This window comes from Cloeon dipterum, chromosome 1, assembly GCF_949628265.1.
Source record: "Cloeon dipterum chromosome 1, ieCloDipt1.1, whole genome shotgun sequence".
NCBI lineage: Eukaryota > Metazoa > Arthropoda > Insecta > Ephemeroptera > Baetidae > Cloeon > Cloeon dipterum.
This window is the reverse complement of record NC_088786.1, coordinates 40,350,660-40,364,029: the sequence shown is the minus strand read 5'-3', so window position 1 is coordinate 40,364,029 and position 13,370 is coordinate 40,350,660. Positions and strand designations below refer to the sequence as shown.

At 40.7% G+C, this 13,370-nt stretch overlaps 1 protein-coding gene across 1 annotated transcript; it reads right to left on the bottom strand.

The window, feature by feature from the left end:
* Positions 1–3,475: 3,475 nt before the first annotated feature.
* On the bottom strand, positions 3,476–10,163 carry LOC135948238 (tetratricopeptide repeat protein 27). Its single transcript, XM_065497420.1, has 16 exons — positions 9,964–10,163; positions 9,747–9,918; positions 9,450–9,687; positions 9,065–9,398; positions 8,046–8,182; positions 7,882–7,994; positions 7,767–7,833; positions 7,597–7,710; positions 7,442–7,537; positions 7,260–7,382; positions 5,777–5,950; positions 5,573–5,725; positions 5,358–5,519; positions 4,284–4,653; positions 3,758–3,858; positions 3,476–3,697 (listed from the first exon to the last, which is right to left on the bottom strand). Exons 1-16 carry the CDS (start codon positions 10,058–10,060, stop codon positions 3,572–3,574), a joined length of 2,577 nt encoding a protein of 858 aa, XP_065353492.1. The 5' UTR covers positions 10,061–10,163; the 3' UTR covers positions 3,476–3,571.
* Positions 10,164–13,370: the final 3,207 nt, after the last annotated feature.

The window sequence follows — 13,370 nt, the reverse complement described above, 5'->3', positions numbered from 1 at the left end:
GTGGTGATTTTAAGGTTGCCAAACCCCCACATGTACAGTTTAGCCAGAGATTATTTTTTTTCATGTTTAAACGACAAATTTTCGTAAATTAGAATTATTTAGAACAAATTAGCGTTCTACTCGCTCATTTAAGTTAAATAAAACGCATCAAAGATAAAGGAAAGTTTTGATTTGGTCGAGTAGAGGCCTGCACGGGTGTAAAAGTGGGAGTTTAAACCCGCGGTTAACCGCACCGTGGGGTGGGGGTGAAAAAAATCCACCCGTGCAGAGCTCTACTTCAAACAAGCGCCAAACAACAACAAGTTTCTCCCGTGTGTCATGAGAGTCAAGCGCTGGCTGATCGTTTTCTCGGCAGACGTCAGCTGTGACGGACGACCAGGGGAGTTTTTCTTGGTAAATAATTCCCAAAAATTGGATATTTCGAATTTTTCAACCTTTATTTGTGTGAGATTACTGCGGAACAAGCTCTCGCAGACGCATATAATTTTATTTCTAGGCCTCGAATTGAACTAAAAAACAGTCAGATAGAATTATACCAGAGCTGGCGTGTTTTTTTATTTCTAGAGACTGATCGATGAAGGCATCTGCTTAAAAATGTGACCCAAAGGAGATTTCACTCTATTCCTTTTTTTGTTTGTTGGGAAAACAATTACATTCCACATTATTTTTTCCTTTTTCCATTTAGTGAAAGACTGACGAGAGATGAAGACTGTTTCGACTCTGAAAAACCTAACGATTGAAGTATTCGTCGATAACATCGGGACCTACGGACCTTTGATTAAAATGATAACTGGTAACAATTATGACGAAAGTCTTTTATTTTATAATCACAAAAGAGATGTGGCGCCACCGTGCATTTATAAAATTACATTGCGTTTTCAGGGTCAATATCATGGCTTTAAAGAATTATTTATCGCATGCCGATCACGGTCAAATCTTTTTTGAAATAAAAAAATATTTCTTGGTGCCGATCATATGGTGTGCAAGTGCAAAAAATCGTAAATTAAAGATTTTTAACTTTTGTTTTGGCGTCTACACAGCTAATCTATCGATTTATCATCGCAGAAACTCATTAAAAGTTGATTGAAGTCGAAAAAGCGGCAAAAATTCTTTGCTCGAAAAATCCTCAAGCTGATTGGCTGACGTACGCGCATGACTGAATCTTCCCGCGTGTTTTTTAGAAGCTTCTGACATTCAGCCAATCAACGTTGAGAATTTCTCCAGCTGAAGAATTCTTCGCTGATTTAATTGAGAACGAAAACGCGAAAATATCTTACGAGTAGCAATAAAATAATTAGAATTCTTTTTGCTTGAAGAATCCTCGACGCTGATTGGCTTACGCCGCTCACTCGTGTCATCAACTGCCGCACGATTTGCTAAAAACAAAAGACCTGTTGCTAGGCAACCGCTATGCAGCTGCTGACGTGCGCGATGCGCTCAGCCAATCAGCGTCGAGAATTCCTTCAGCCAAGAATTCTTGCTTTCTCTTGATATTCGTGTTTTGATTCGCAATTTAACCAATTACGTGAATTTAAAATGACAGAATGTTGATTTTACAATTTCAGAGCCATGTTTAAAAGAGTTGGTGTTTGAAAAAGCGATGGAGCGGATACAACGTTTAGGAACAAAGCAGGTTTGGTCCATGGTTCCACACTTTCTGCTTGGAAACCAAATAACCGAAATATTCAGTTCGAATAAAGTGGCGCGGCTTTTCGGACCAAAAATCAAGCCCTCGGATCGAATCCTTAAAATGACAGACGTAAAATTAATATTCTTCTATTTTTCAATATTTTATTTTGCTCATCGCAGCTCCTGGAATTCTTGCGTTTGAACGCCCCCGAACTGAGGTATCTGGAGATTGTGAATCCTGATCAGTCGTCGACCATTCGAACAATCACCAGCCTGGGGCCACGAGATGAACTGATGATCTGCCAATTGCGAAAACTGACTCACCTCGACATTGTTGAAATCATCATCAGCCTGACGGGCTTCTTGTGCATCTGCAACAGCAGCGGAAGCTTGCAGAAAATCTTTGCAGATTCAGTCTTGATCGACATCGAACCAAAATGTATGAGGCGCCATTTGGACTCGTTCAAAGACGTATTTCACATCCAAAGCTACTTCCATTTGGAAATCGACATGCGTAAAATAAAGAACATCGGCATTCAATTTGAAAAAGAAACAGACAACGCCGAAGAAGCATCACGTACTTTGTATTACAGTCAGGATTTCGTCCCTAATTTCGACATCTGCAAGTCGCTGCCAGATTTAACAGATGTATCGGTACGTAATTCAATGTTAAATTATGCCTCTCTTATTTTGAGCCGGTTTATCATTTTAAATTCGTTATATAATTGCGGATGGAAACACGCAAATAGAAGAAAAGCAGCAATCATTCTTCAGTACGAAGAATTCTCGACGCTGATTGGCTGAGCGCAACGCGCACGTCAGCAGCTCCGCGGTTGCCAATAGCAACAGCTCTTTTGTTTAGCAAATTGCGCGGCAGTTGATGACGCAAGCGACCGGCGTAAGCCAATCAGCATCGAGGATTCTTCAAACAAAAAGAATTCGTGTTACTGATACGTCAGATTTTCGCAAAGTTGAAAGTAATTCATCGAATGTAAACACGCAAATTGCAAGAATTCTTCAGCTCTACGCTGATTGGTTGAACGCAACGCGAATGTCGGCAACTACGGTGGTTGGTTGCCTAGCAACAGATGTAATGTTTTGCAAATCGCGCGGCAGTTGATGACGTAAGCGGCGTAAGCCAATCAGCGTTGCTGCTTCTTAAACTTAATTCATATTCGACGGAATAACTCTTTTTCGCTCCATTATAAGAAGTGTTGCTTTTATTTTTTCAGATTGGATTCTTCACGTTCACTGAGAGGGGCGTGCTCAGACCTACCAGAATACAATCCAAAGTTCTCTTGTACATTTTGGAGAAAACTGGATCACATTTAAAGAGCCTTTCTCTCAACGGACTGATGAAAAAAGCGAACGTTACGTTCAACCAAATCTTCGAGCGTTGCAGAAGTCTGGAATCGCTCACATTAGATGATTCGTACGTGCACGGTCATAGTAAGACTCGGCATTCCATTGACCAATTGCGAAACTTCAAATGGAGAAACTAGTAAGAGTAAATTGCAACTTTTAAATTATTTAAAACTAATTTGCCATCTTTATAGTCGAGATTGGAACGGGAATGTTGTCACCAAGAACTTGATTGCGCCGTTTTGTTGACCTTGAGGTCGAGAAATTTTAAAAATGTCGAATTATATTTTTAAAAATTCAGACTTGGTCTGAAAATATCGATTTGCAATAAAGGACATGAAATTTACTCTAAATACATACGTATATTGATTGGTTTTGTTTTTTAACTATTTAAAAATAATTGATAAAACGCTATCAGACGCCATTTTGCCATATTGAATGATTCTGCGCAGACAAAAAATTCAAACAGGTTTTACAAAACACCGAATTTTGTCTAAAAATTCGGATTTACTTTATTTAAATTTGAAACAATGCATTTTGCGATTTTTATTATTGAAAAATTAAATAGAATCTGTACTTGTTAGGAACTAGCGGCCAGCAGCTCGTTATTTCTGGCCACGATTTCCTCCAATTTTTCTGAGAGTTTGACGTAGCTGTCGGCCACTTCTTTGTGCAATTCCTTTGTCACGGCGTCTTCGTGTTCCATCTAAAAATATTTAATTGATTATGCATTTTAGAAGAATAAATTAATTAGCTTAAAACTGACTTTGATTTTGGTCTGCATCGATTTCATCGCAAGCCTTGGCGATGCGAGGATTTTCACGCAGTCTGCAGGCGACGAATAGTTGCCGCATAAATCCAAACATGCTGAAAAATTAAATTGGTATCAAATTTTAAAAAAATAATGCTTTAAAATACCACAATTATTGGGAAATTTATAAAAACAATTCAAGTTTTTTGGTCTTTTTCGAGTCTTCAGCCGTAGACATATTTTTATTTTATTAATTTGTTAATTTAAAATTTAGTTACAGAGTTCACACGTGCCCTGGGACGATTTTTGAGGAGCATTTCATATTTTTTGATAATTTTAAATAGGACAAAAAGCCAATTTTTTAACCTTTGACCTTGAATTTGAAATAATTGGAACGGAATTGAAGAGAGGAATTTTAACAAACGTTTTAAATTATAAAATGAACCTGTAAGATTCGAATTGTCAAATTTTAAAATATTTTCCGGCCCCGAAAATCCCAAAATAGGAATAATAATTTTTAAAAAAAAAAACAGTTCCTAACTTTGTGCCAAGCTGAGCATAATTTGGACCGCGTCGTTGCAAGTGGCGAACTCGCGGCACCAGTGCGGCGCCTGCGTGGCGCAGCGCTGGGCCCTCTGCAGGAACTGGACGACCTTCTGCAGGGTGAGGGGGGCGTCGGCGTCAGGGCCGGCGCTGCAGAGGCGCGCGTACAGCTGCCACACCTTTGCCTCGTTCGGCACCACGCTCGTCAGCCGGCCGAACAGCTCGAGCGCCTTCTTGCGCAGCCTTCCGGCCTTCACGCCGTGGTTGTCCGGCAGGTCGTCGTTCACCGCCTGCACCACGATGCCCAAGACCTCAGTGTCAACGTGGCTGCCCCTCAGGTCGAGCAGCCGGTGGTACGCCCTGATCGCCTGCCAAAAAATATTCGATTAGAGGATTTAATTATTTTTTTTTAGAAAAAATGCAGGGCTGGTTTTGCATCTTCTTTAATTACTTGAAAAATTGTCAGAGAGAATTTGTTTGATAAATTCAAGAAGAAAAGAGCAATTTTAAAGAAAACAACTACAAATTAGAAGAAATTTTGACCACTCTGACAACAAAAAACGGGTGCAACCTGATTTTTTTAATTAAATTGCTCGAAACTCGTAATTATTTGTTTTAATGGTCCAATTTGACCTCAGGGATGCCTCTGAGCAAGGTTCCTCAGTCAAAACAATTCAATTTGTAATTATTTATATAGGACAAAAAAGTCGGCAAAGCGCAGAAAAATCGTAAAGTGGCTCCTGGACTGATCTCAGGGTGGAGCACCCTGAAAAAGGTCGTCAGGATAGGTCAGGTGGTAGGTGGTAGGGCTCGTTGATTCGATTCGTTTGAGACTTTGTGAATTTAATTTCAAAAACCCGTTGAATTCTTCCATTCGGGTCGAGACAAAAATTGTTAAAATTTTTCTATGGCAACGAAAGACCTGAAACTTAGTTTCAGTTCATTTGGTGACATTTTGAGTAGATCCATAGCAAAAAACTGAAAAATTTCAAGTGGAAGTAAAATTTAATCGTTATCCGAGCTTCCAGCCACAAAGAAAATGAACTATCTGCTCAGAAAAGAAAGAAAGTACCTCTTGATACTCTGCGCAGTCGATGCTGACGACCATGATGTTGTCCCAGACCTGCCAGTTCTCGTAGTTGCACTTTATAGACTCCTGCAGCACCTTCCACGCTCGCGCCTTCTCGCCGAGCTTCACGTACGCTTTCGCCAAATTGTTCCACGCTTCAAAATTCTGAAAATTGGACAATTTCAATTGTTTGACTGTTGAAGAAAAATCAAAACAACCTCTCCGTCCAAGGTGCACAAGCTCCTGTAGACCCTGGCGCAGTTGTGCCAGTCCTCCTTGTCCATGTACATGAACGCCAGCCTGCTCATCACCGTCGGCTGCAGCGAATTCAGCTCCACCGATTTTTCCAGGTGCGAAATGCCCTGATCGTACTGCAGAATTAAATTAATAATAATATTAACACTGAGGTGCGAGTAAATCACGTCTTTTCTGTGGTAGAAGTAGAATCCCCAGTGGCGCTGCGCCTTGGCGCTTCTTTGCCCGGACAAGAGCCACGCCTTCTCGTAGCAGGAGGCGTCGTCGGTGGCGTCGCCGAGCATGCAGTACAGCTTCACGCTCTCTTTCTTTTCCAGCTCAGCCTTGATCACCTCAGCAGCCTGGAAAATAATTTAAATAATTAATTAGGTCAAAGGATAAAATTATACAGATACCGGATTTTTTACTTTTAGACGAAAATGACTAAAAAAATTACGAAAAATATTTTAATGTGGATTTTAACCCTTTTTTAAAAATTTCCTAAACCAGCGAAACAAAGAAGATATGAAATTCCACGCTTAAAAGAAGCATAAAAACGTATTTTTTCCGAGGAACATAAAAAAATTTAAAAATTAGGCTCAACTGAACCCGTTTTTTATATTCCTGTGTAAATTAATTGGCAAAATTGCGAATTTTGGCGCTAAATCAGATCAATGGACGCATTCCGTCACGTGGAAGCATATTTTTAATTCAGAATTCAAATCCAAAATCCAAACCAAAGGCAATTAAAAATCAACATAGAACTTTAAAACAGATCAGATTTTGGGGGCGTTGGGGGCGGGCGGCGGCGGCGATCAAGCCTAAAAGACGCAGAATTTCACGGCGAGACTGATGAACTTTAGTTTTTTACTGTACGACCGATACGAGCCGAGTTATTAATTTTAAAATTGGAAAAACGCGATTTGTGACATTTCCAACTTTTTAATTCGGGGCCCAGGCGGGACCCTATGGGCCAGATTGCCCAAATTTTGGTACCAATTGACGCCCCTTAATTAGGCGCGTCCACCCGTGTTTAGTTTTTTGAAATCGGACGATTTTTCGAATTTTTACGAATTTTATTCTGCTGACATTTTGAAAAAGTCGAAATTTTAACTGACTTCCGCCAGTCCAGGACCAACTGGCTCATCAGTCAACGCCAAATTTATTTAGGATCATTTTAAGACTAAAAACGAGCCGATCCGTTTAAAATACTAAGAGGAGATCAACTTTGACCTTTTACAAACGCGATTTTTGCCCTTTCACCTTATCAGGGACCGAAAATTCGCAATTTTTTCCAAACGGAGGAATCTTAAAGAGTTTTTTCGGCTTTATCGCACGCCAAAGCCCACCGCCGGTCTGGAAACCGATTTTCCAATTTTTTGCGCCCATAGAAAAATTAAAATGAATTTTTTACGGTTTTTTGGCTTCGCGACCTGCAGAAATTGAAGTTTTATTTTTCTTAAAATTCAGCTGTTTGTCCGATCGTGGACCACGAACCCTCATCAGACAGGTATTGGGAAGGGCTTTAACCTGCGGATCTCAAACGACCTTTTTCAGGGTACCCCGCGACCTGAGATCCGTTTCTAATGATTTTTTGGTAATTTTCAGCAATTAAAATGGCATAATTCGTGCTAATTTGAGCGATTGACAGTAGTGGAGCAGATGACAAACCTTATGGCGCAATTCCAACAAATGGTAGCAGGCGACGACGTCGTCCCACTGCTGCAGCCGGAGGAAAATCTCCAGCGCACTGTTGACGGCGCCCAAACTGATGAGCAGATTCGCCAACTCCGCCTACAGAACAGAAATAAATAAACAGCTCCTAACCTGCTTACAATTTATTAAATAAAAACCTGAATCTTCCAGTGGGGAGGAAGGCGAGATGCGAAGAGATACTGCGCTCGGACGGCCGCGGCCGGCAGCTTCTTGAAAATGCTGTCGGCCAGCAGCTGCAAGACAAAATATTTTGTTTTAAAAGGTTAACTCTGGATTTTTGAGAGAGAAATACCTGAGCTTGGGTCATGGAGCGCTCGATGGTGCGTCGGCTGGAGCCTTCGAGTTTGCTGCGCGCCAGCAGGGCCGTCAACTGCACCGACCAGATTAGCGGATTCGACAGCACGCACTGAGAATTTTATTTTTAAATTATATTTAAGTGTAATATAAAATTATAACACTTGCATTTAAATAAGGCATCACTTCTTCTTCAGCGAGTGCGTCTTTTGGTTGCGACTTCACCACGTGAAAGCTGAAATTTTATTTATTTAATATTTTTTTAAAATAAAATAACACATACTAAGAGGCCAAGACGACACACTGTTCGACAGGAGTCAATTTGGGGAATCTGCCCTCGTTCTCGACACTGAAGTGGATCTGGGGCAGCCTCAGGTCGTCGTCCAGCCTCAAATCCTATCAAAAAATATTCCAAACTTGAAGAAAATATAAAATTTAGGAACATACCGTGGGAAGAATTTCCTTGGCATCTGTAGGCAGACCGACGCTGTTGGTGTTCCCCTCGAAAAAAGAGTTCTTCTCGATTTTCAACGTCAGCTGCGCCACCTCTTTCTCCTGGAAATGCGTCCTTTTACCCAGGGCACCTTAAATTAAAATACAACTTGAGGAAAATGATGAAATTAAACAAGAAACGGCGCCTGAAAAATCGCAAAAATGTTTCTCAGGTCGCACGACCTGAGGAAGGTCGGTGACTGGTAAGGGTGAAAAATCACCACCGAGTAACGCCAAATGTACTTTGAAAGTAGGGAAAAAATCATGAAAAACCAGCTTGGGAACGGATCTCAGGTCGGGGTACCCTGAAAAAGGTCACTAAGGTATCTCAGGTAAAAGCCCAATTAAAGACCTATCTGATGAAGGGGCGTGGTTTACAATCAGATGATCGGGCGAATTTTAATAAAAATAAAACCATTTTTTTAAGAATTTTGACTTTTTTGAAAAATCATCGGGGAAAAAATCGTAAAAATTCAGAAACTGGTCAAATTTTGAAAAACCACACGCGGGCGAACGCGCCTTACAAAGGGGCATCGAATGGTACCAAAATCGGCGCCGTTAGGCCCATAGGGCCCAGCCTGGGCCCCAAAATAAAAAGTTGGAAATGTCACAAATCGCGTTTTTAGACTTAAAAAATTAATAACTCGGCTTCTATGGGTCGTAGAGTGAAAACCCAAAGGTTTTCAGACTCAACATGAAATTCTGCGTCTTAATAATCCAATTTCCACCGCGGCCCGCCCCTGATTATATTATTAAATCTGATATTTAATTATGGCCAGTTATAATTTGTAAAATTTTAACTAGAGATTTGCACCAAAATCGCTATAATTTACATAAATTATTCTCTTTTTGAGATAACTAAAATATAACAGATTAATTTTTAAAAAATCTGTAAGATGTAGAGACAGTTTGAAAAAAAAATAACGATTTTTTGGAAAAAAAAAATTAAAAATGACATTAAAAGAAACACACACCTGCGAGGGACATCTGGAAGTGTCCAGCGTCGAGGGCCTGCTCGAGACAGAGCCTGGCCCGGTGGACCTGTCCGTAGAGGAGTCGCAGCTGCGCGACCTCCACCCAAAACAAGGTTCGCATCTCCCTCAGATCCGCATTCTTCAGCTCCGGAAAGATTTCTTCGAGGACCGTTTTGGATTCAGGTTCGAGATCGTGGCAGGCGGCCAGCCAGGGCGCAGAGGCGGCCAGGGAGGCCGTCAGCTGCTCCAGGGTCGAGTGCAGCTGCGTCGAGAGGTCTTCCAGCACGCTTTGGTGCGCGTACAAGGAGCGCACGCCCCACCAGTGCGAAAATACCTGATTCATTTTTAATTTATTAATTTAAAATAGGTTTTTTAAATGACGGACCTTGAGGAATTGGAAATTTTCTGTGTTAAGGAGCAGAATTGCCCGGGCGACGAGCAGCCACTGCGTTCCCTCGACCAGAGGGCTGAGGTTTTCCGCGTCCAGCTCCATCTCGGACCGGATTTCCGATTTTCGGTCATGAAGCCACGCGTCTTCGGCGTCCGAAACCTTCGGACCGGTCCAGTTCAGCTCGATGAAGTACCGGACGGCAGCGATTCCGATCGCGAGAACCTCCAGCTCGCTGAAAATCAGAAAAATAATTGATAAAAAGTTATATTAATGTTTTAAATTGAAGGATACTTTTGTAGAGTGTTTTCTTTCACTAATTTTTGGCAGAAAAAGCTCGTGACGACCGCCTGGACGCTGCGACCTTCCTCGAAAAGGATGGAATTTAATATTTCTTTGCACTTTTCGCTCTGCAGCAGCTCCTTGCTTGCGTTGTTTTTCAGGTACTCCACGAACCACAGGTCTCCTGAATTAATTTATTAATATTTTCTAAATGAAAACAAAGCTTTACCGTCAGCAGCTCCATTTATTTCAATTTTCAGTCCCGAGTCTGCGTTGTCCGGCTCGGAATTCTCGATCAGAGCTGCGTACGAGGCGAATTCTGCCATTCTTTGAGGGTCAAAATACCTGCAGAGCCGATGTTTTTGGGTTTATTCGCGAGAAGTCAGGTTAAAACAACTAAAGATTTGTTGCCCCGGCGTGAGAGCGCAGTAAACTCACGTGTAGCTTGTTTTGTTTACGTCTGAGAACAGGTTACGCCCCCCCTTCGACGCACTGCCTGGCTCCGCCTCTGTTGATTCGCGCATCATTTTTGGCGCGAGGGGAAATGTGCTCTCTTTGCTACAATCTCACAGGTCTGAATTGAATTTTGATAAAAAAAGTGGATTTTAAAACAAAAAAGAGATAAAAAATCCATCAGCTGTTGCAAGTTGTGAACTTTTCAAACCAAATATAATAGCCCAGGGTTGCCAAAACACGCGCTTGTCTGTATTATGCACCTAAAGTATTTCCCGAATTTCCAATTGCAACGATTTTGATTTGGAACAAGGATGTACGAAAAGCGCTGAATTTTCCATCCTTCTACATTGGTGAATCGACCGTTAGATGGCACATCAGACCAATGGAAATGTAACAAAATACGCGGGAATTAGATTATTCGGTCGGCACGCCTCTTTTTCGACGCTTCTGATTGGTCGCTGGACTTTCTCCTGATTGGCCTCCATTATTTCGACGCCATATCGACTTCTGACCGGCGGGAACCAATACAGATCGCAACCTGGCCCCCAGTGGGAATTACGACTGCGCAGAAGGCTTTGATTTGGGTCACGCATGCGCAGTGATAAGTTTCAGACTCCCTGAGAAATGAAGAAGCAATCTGAACATATTGCGCATGCTCAATACGCGCAAAAGTTTAATGCGCAGGTTAAATATGGTCGTATATTTAATCTACTATTAAAAAATTAATTAAATCACATTGAAAGCCTCCAATACTTTGACGCCAGCTTGACTTCTGACTGGCAAGATCTAACAAAAAGATCACAGCTTGGGCCTCGATGAGAATTTAGTGGAAAAAACTTGCGAACCTCTATTTCCAATATTAAAAACCTGTCTACAGTTAAACCGTTGCAAATTATTTAAATATTTAATCATGTTCAGATTAATTCTAAATACCTTTTCTACCATTTTGCGTTTAGCTTGTTGATAGAAGTTTGCTAAAATTTGATTTTGAGAAGGATTAACGATTTCCGCGTGTTTAGGAATTCATTAAAAAACTATATATACATTTACTACGCGGGGATTATTTTTGGTAAGCCAGCAGAGTCTACGGGTTGGGATGCAACCATAATAGAGACCAATCAGCTGACATCCCTAGCTCCCGTGCTCGCCAGCGCCAACAAGCCGTAAATAGAACTAGAAAGAGGTTTGTTTATATGTCCCCTTATTGCAATCAAAGGGTGTTCAACTGCTCTGTCCTTGACTTCAACTGAATTGAAGGTGAGTTCATATTTAAACTTGATATAATTATCTCCGTTTTTCTTATGGGATTACTTAAAACGAGTAGCCGGGTTTCCGTGGCGTCAAATATCACCCGATTGAATCAAAATCTTCGCACTTTTAAATATGCACGCACAAACGAACCGAAAGCAGCGGACTCCGTTTAATTTCAGGCCACCTTCCGCTGCGATTTCAGACTCAATCTTTGTCTTTGAGCTCAAAACCTAAATTGGTTAAGCCATTCACCGTAGAATCGTGAAAACCACTTATTTTTTTAAATAAAAAATATATTCCGATGTTTCTATTGTACATAAGATGTGGGGTTGTTGCCCTGGTTGCGATTCCATTCTTCGGCTGAGGAATGAGGAATTTTATCTGCTACGACTGGGGAAAAAAGGATTGTTGTCACAAATACCTGACACCAGAATATGTTGCGAGATAGAATGAAATAATAAAGAATTTTGAGTAATTTTTAGAATTCTTTATTATTTCTTTCTTTCTCGCAACACCTACAATGAATGGCTGGAATGATTTTGGATTTCAGAACGTCTAAAGAAAATATTCTAGAAGCAGAATGCACAGCAGCAGGATTGAATCTCAAATCACAGCGGAAGTAGACATAAAATTTTAATCTAATTTCAGATGAGTGAAGAGTTTGACATGGATGCAATCATACGTTCACTCAACGAGATGAGGTTACGCAACACCATGCTGAGGTTGGGCCCCTCATCTCTGGAAAATCTGGCATTCAAAACAATTTTGAACAACATCCTTCGCTACAAGGGGCTCCTCAAGAAGAAAGTTTGTAAGAAACGAACGTCAATTAGAGAGAGCACAATGAATTAATTTAATTATTTGAATTTTAGCTCCACCATTCCGGAAAAATTTGTTCGACGCAGTGATGGATAATAGAAGAAAGTATGGAAACAAACGAGTATGGGAACTTTGTACATATCTTGAGCCGCACAGGAGAGCTGAACGTTTTTCGACTATAGAAGTGGAATTTCTTTTAAAATTAAAGGAGAAATCTGGGCAGACTGTAGAACAGGGTTATCGAGTCTCAATAGAAGAAGTAAAAGGAAATGAGTGAAAATGTAGCACTGATTTGATTTTATTTTGTTTCTCTTTGTCAGGTTCTGCGGTACCTTGGTCAATGTGCGCCTAATCTGAAAAAACTGCAGATACGGGACTTTTCGCTCCATACAAAAAGCTACATATACAAAAGCCTGCAGCTCGAGACAAGTGCCACTGATCTGATTTGCCAAATGAAAAATTTGACGCATATTTCGTTCGCGGGTGCTAAATTAAAATTTTCGGGATTTGCGAGCATCTGCGAGGAGATAGAAAATTTGCAGGAAATCAAGGCAGATAGAATTTCGGCTGACGTTGATCAAAAATCTATGAAGATGACCCTGGAGACTTTCGACTCAACATTCGACCACCAAGAGTACGCTTATAACAGGAATTATGCAAAAAAGATTGGCATTATTTTCAAGAAAACCGACGCTGTTGATCACTTCCGGAAAGCTTATCTCAAATTCTGTGTTCTTGATTTGGATTTCCTTGACTCAATTCCAGAGTTAACACATTTGAAGGTATTTAAATTTTATATCTGTTATATAGGCTGTTAAATATATTTTGGATTCGCAGAAAATTAAGCATGATTGGGAAGTAAAGGTGCAGCCAATCCTGAGAAAAGTTGGAGAACATTTGAAACACCTTTCCCTCTATCAAATTCCACATGAATCAAAAACCACGTTCAAACACATTTTTGAACACTGCAAATGCTTGGAGTTCCTCTATTTAGAAGATTCGTATGTTGCTGATGATGACGAGCCGATAAACTCTTTCGGAAAGCTGAAAGAATTCTACTGCAAGCAGCGGTAATATGATTTTAACTGATTTATAGAAATCTGATTCTTA